Source organism: Condylura cristata, unplaced genomic scaffold (assembly GCF_000260355.1).
Source record: "Condylura cristata isolate star-nosed mole 26May11 unplaced genomic scaffold, ConCri1.0 scaffold00008, whole genome shotgun sequence".
Taxonomy (NCBI): Eukaryota; Metazoa; Chordata; class Mammalia; order Eulipotyphla; family Talpidae; genus Condylura; species Condylura cristata.
The window spans coordinates 2,722,170-2,727,442 of record NW_004567109.1 but is presented as its reverse complement, the minus strand read 5'-3'; the positions used below and the strand labels follow the sequence as shown (position 1 = coordinate 2,727,442).

At 59.7% G+C, this 5,273-nt stretch overlaps 1 protein-coding gene across 2 annotated transcripts in view; it reads right to left on the bottom strand.

Moving 5' to 3' along the window:
- Positions 1–5,273, bottom strand: part of UBE4B (ubiquitination factor E4B) — an 86,647-nt gene that overhangs the window by 9,242 nt on the left and 72,132 nt on the right. For both annotated transcript variants that reach the window (XM_012722322.1, XM_004678499.2), the window contains 2 exons: positions 3,075–3,201; positions 1,131–1,275 (listed from right to left, as the gene is read on the bottom strand). In XM_012722322.1, coding sequence (XP_012577776.1) covers positions 1,131–1,275; positions 3,075–3,201 — 272 coding nt within the window. The remainder of the gene's footprint in view (positions 1–1,130; positions 1,276–3,074; positions 3,202–5,273) is intronic.

The following is a 5,273-nucleotide window of genomic DNA, read 5'->3' as shown; positions in this document are numbered from 1 at the left end:
CCTCTGGACAGGTGAGGCCGGGGCTTCTCTGACCAGGGGGGGGGGGGGAGGTGAGCCCGCGGGTGTGTTTTGGATTGGCCCAGAGCCCTGTGTCAGGCCAGAGAGGACGAGGCAGCTTCAAAGTGCCGGCCACAGCGGCCAGCAGCCGCCACTCACTGCGACTGGAGAGCCCGGGAGACCCATCGGGGCTCCTCTGGACAGGTGAGGCCGGGGCTTCTCTGACCAGGCGGCAGGGGAGCCGGCGTGGGGGCCAGAGGACCACGCCAGGGAGACGCACTCTGGAGCCGCGGAGGGGATGGGGTCCCCACGCAGAGGTTCTCAAGGGGCATCGGGCCGTGAGAGAGGCTGTTTCTGGCTGCCGGATGACAAGGGACGGCATCCAGTGGGCACGAGCCAGGGGTGCTGATGTCCCCAGGCCACGGGCAGCACAGTCTCTCACAGTAAAGAGGTGTCATGACATACGCCAAAATCCAGCCCTACTGAGAAACAAGAACATAAGCTGCAAGGGTGGAAAGAGAAGTGGAGAGGCCTGGGGCTGTACACCCCAGATCTCCAAGGACTAGAGGGCAGGAGGTGGGAGGCAGGAAGCGCCTTCAAAGGCAAATGGAAATGACTTCTCACAGGCACCTGCCTGTCCGTGACGCAGAGAGGTCAGTCTCTGGGTTCTCAAAAGCAACTGCCTGAGGTAACCTGCTGCAGCCCTGCACCCAGCTCTGGGTCATGCAAGCTGGCCAGGGGCACCACATGGGTGGTGTAAAGGGCAGAGAGGTGAGACCGCAGCCGCAGTGACCGGCGGCCTGGACGAGACCCAACTCTGAGAGCGGGCAGCATTTGAAGACGCAGGGCGAAAGCGGCGTCTCAGGGCGAATGACGTCTAGAAGCCGCACGTTCCTCAGCCCTGAGCCAGGAACCTGCCATCCGTCTCCTCACAGCCTCCCCGCCACGCCAGGAGCTCTGTGGCTCAGGAGACCGGTCAGGCAGCATTCCAAGTTCTCAGACTGGGTGCCCTGGACTCCAAAGCAGGAACCCCTCGGCCTTGGTCTCCCAGCACATTCTACAGAGACCCTCCAGCCCGAAACTGAAAGGCCGCTCTCCGGAACAGACACCCCGACATTGTGGGGGGGGCTTACCCGGGGCAGCTGGTCCCACTGTTCTTTGTTCTTCATCTCCTCTTGCACTTCATGAATCCGCTTCAGAGACTCCAGACTTTCATCGAGCAAAAATGTCGTGTCATTTATCAGCATATTTATATAGCGCACAAACTGCTTCCCAGAGCTGAAAGGCAATCATTGTCCGTGGTCAGACACCCCGAAGCGAAAGGCGCCTCAGAGCCCGGCGAGGATGGACGGGCCTCCTCCCCCTGCTGGGCTGCCTGCTGGGCACGACGCGGGCGCTGCTCAGGCCGGGATGCCAGGTCTCCCGAGGCCGTTACCTTTTTGCTTCAGCTCCAGTGGGCTCGTCCCCGGGGCCTGGGGAGCCGCCCTGTGGCTCTGGAATTCTGTGAGCAGAACCCCATGGCAGCTGACATTTGGCCACACCAGAGGTATTTACACTCTGGAAAATCAGCAAATAACTGGATGTCCCCTTCTCCTGAGAGCAGGCTTCTCAGTATGCCCAGGCTCATTCCCTCAGGACTTCCTAGGCTTTCAGACTAGAACATGCCTGAGCTCACCAAGAGAGCACAAGCAGCTACCCACAGCAAGAGACACACGACTGAGGCCGGCGTTTCCTTGTGACAGACGCACTGACCGAAGCGGCGGGAGGGCGGAGGGCTGCGGGAGGACGTGACTTACCTTCGAGGGCCTGAAGCCGCCAGTCTGTGGCCGTCCTGCACCTCCTGCTCTACCGAGGTGGCTCGGCCTACCTTCGCTAGACGGGAACCGTCAGCCCGGCACAGAGGAGCTGCGCGGCAGGGCCTACCCCTGCGTGCCCGGGGAAACTCGGGCCAGTGTCTGCAGACAAGGGCAGGCGGCCTGACCTCGGAGCATGCAAAGTTCAGGAAAAGTCCGGTCCTGACGGCCCATCAGCACCCTGCAGCTGCAGCCACGGGCTGAGCGCTCGCCAGCCTCCTCCTCCGACAGCTCCGGCGGCAGGAGCAGCCCATGGACAGAGGCGCGCAAGAGCTACCCCGCAGGGCGCCGTCGAGCGGACGCTCCTCTGCCGCCGACAGGCTCGCTGCGGACCGGCAGCCCCATTCACAAGCCAGTGATGGTGGAATATCGAATGTGGGTTGCAAAGGGTCCAACTAGACAGGACAAAACGGCCTCTGAAGAGTATTTCCATTTCCCATTGTTCTCAAACCACTTTAACTTTTCAGTACATCAGATGGGGTTACAAGCTCCCAGGGTTAAGTCGTCACTGAAATTTCAGGCAGGTGACAGAGCCTCTCATCACCGGTTGGCCTCACGATAAGAACAGCACTCAGACAACTACGTCGTTGCTTCAAGGTCTCAAGTCCTCTCAACCTTTCTAGCACTGAAGCTCGGTGTCATATTCCAGAAACTGTAAGGTCTAATCTTAGCCACCCCTGTTTACACTGTAATCATAGAAACACACACACACCATCTCAGAACAGCTGCAGGGGCTTGCTTTTTTAAAATTTATTTACGCACAGAAGAACTGGGTGTAGGCTGGAGGTGTGGGGGTAAGAGGACTCCCCAGAGACAGAGTGGGGAGCAGAACAGGAAGATCTATTAAAATCCACTGCTGAGGGGAGCAGCAGGGAGACAGGAGCGGTCTGCCGCGCCCTGGGGGTCGCTCCCTGGCCGGGGATGGACTCAGGCCGCAGTGGTGGAAGTGCTGAGACTCAGCCTGACTGAGTCACCGGGGAGGCCCTGCACAAGATCTTCCTTCACCCGACCCGTCCCTAAAGCACCTCAACAGTGAAGCTTCAGGCTGAGCAGACAGTGCACCAGCGAGGCTCAGCAGCACCTGGCTGGCACAGACCTTCCGAGAGCCCGGCTCACATGGAGCAGCCTGCGACCAGCGAGGGCGAACCCGGCCTCAGGGCCTCCAGCCGCCACCCACTGTGATCTGCAAAGAAGCCAGCTGAGGCGTTAGTGGCCTGTACTCACTTGAACTCCTCCATAAAGGTGCCGTGGTGAGCTATGTTCTGCCAGAGACTTTTGAAAATGGTGCTGATGTGGTAGCGAATGGTGAACTTGTCGTAGAACTCGCTGGTGGCTCCGGTATGCTCAACATCTGAAGGAGAAAGACAGATGGGCTGAGGCTGCTTTCTTAGCGTCCCGAAAATCAGAACCAGGTATGAAACTGCACCTGCACCTCGCAGGTAAGCAGCAGAGGAAGCAGGAGGCAGCTCTGGAGACACAAGGTGCACAGATGCCTGACAGTGACACGAGACCAACATGAACTGGGCTGGGAAGTCCCTGGCATCATCGGGACAGCATCCACCGCCCCGACTTCATTACAGAAATTTATAGAAATTCCACAGCACTTTAAATGAGCGTCCCTGGCCTGAGCAGAAAAAAAGTTGGTTAAGTTTTATTAAGGGCCACACTCCCTGTTCAACGGGGTGATGTTTTAAATATTTCTGCTTAAGGAACATTTTCAATTGTGCACCAAGCAGAGCAAAGCAGTGGGCGCCAGGCGGTCACCACGCAGTCCCACTGCCGGCAGCCACGCTCCTGTGAAACGGGCCAGGCACCCTCGGCTCCCCAATGACAGAGAACTGGCACTTGACAAAGTCCTACACTCACCAGGGGCTCAGAGGGAAAACTGTCAGGTAAAGACCAGAAGGCGTAAGACAGAAAACTGGGGTACAGGCCAGAGATGTGGGGCAGGGAGCAGATTCCCCAGAAACAGACGGGGGAGCAGAACAGGCGGATCCCCTGAAACCCACTGCTGAGGGGAGCAGTGGAGACACGGGAAAGGTCTGCTGCACCCTGTGGGTCCCTCCCTGGCTCCGGGGACCAAACTCAGGCCACAGTGGTGACAGTGCTAGGGGGTGACAGACTTCACCCCCAGGCCAGCATCCCTAGGCCCTGAACAACAGTTTGTGATTTCTGGATTTCCCACTTTTCTTGTGACTAGAGAACAGAATATTTAAAAATAAAAGAGTCAGATAATTCACACCTACCATACAAAGACCTGAAGGCACTTACATGTGCTCGTTCGGTCAACGGCTCTCACCTTATTGATTATGTCGGAGTGCTGGGCGCCAGCGCAGAGAGCGGACTTAGGGGGCCTACGGGGAAGCGCCCGCACGGCCACTGCACCCCCACGCACCGAGCCCCAGCACGCGAGCAGGCCTCCCCGCCGGTCGTGGGCACAGCCCTCCAACGCCGGCTTTGCTCACACCCATTCTCGCAACGCCGCGCCTCCGCGCTCACGTGCGCCCGCAGGTCGTGTCCTGCCGACCCCTCAGCTGCCGGGAGCCCAGGCGTCCACCCTGCCGTCCCCGCCCGCACGCCTCCACGAGGCTGACTTGCCTTCCAGTAGCTCCCCAGCCGTGTCCGCAGGGACCCTCCTCGGAGGCCCGCGCCGGCCCCCCGCAGCCTGGTGGGGAAGCCTCCCGCCAGAAGTCCGACCCTGCGGGAGGGCGCCACAGGTGTGCGAGTTCCTGACGGCTGCATCTCCTGCGGGCGGCTGCCCTCGCTGATTCAGGTCAGCTGGAAGCAGAACAGTCTGCACCCAGCCTTGGTGGGCGGGACCGCCCAAGATCGAGCGCTCCTGCTCCAGGAACCGACCGCTGCGGTCCAATCACGCTCTCCTGTTTTAAAATTTCATACCACTTTTCTCACAAAAAGCTGAGCTATGGCCCTTTCCAAGGTCAACATCCCCCTTGCATCTGAAGTCAGGACCAAAGCCTGCAGGTCCCAGCCGGGGGCCGCTGGCAGCGGGGTGTGTCTGGGTCACCCGCTTGGGCTCTCGGGCCCCTCCAGGAGCACAGAAGGCACAGCCCAGCCGTCAGGGGCACCTGTGCCAGAGCCCAACTGCTGAGCGGCGGCCACTTGCTAGCCGTGACCTCCAGCCAGCTGCTTGACCTTCTTGAGCTCCAGTTTCCTCCTTTGTAAAATGGAGATATTTATAGTGACCGGCTTTGGGACCGCTGTGCGGATTCCGTGGTAGGATTAGTAAGTGTTCGATACGTGGTGGTTAATATTAGCATGGCTAGCGTCTAGCCGAGACTCCGGAGGTGGCCCAGGCCAGAGGGCAGCCGCTCGGTGGCAAAGCAGGAAGGAGACCAGCCCCTGGTCCTTATCTGTGGGACCCACTACCTCAGCACTGGGCTCACGCACCCTTAGCCCCGGCCC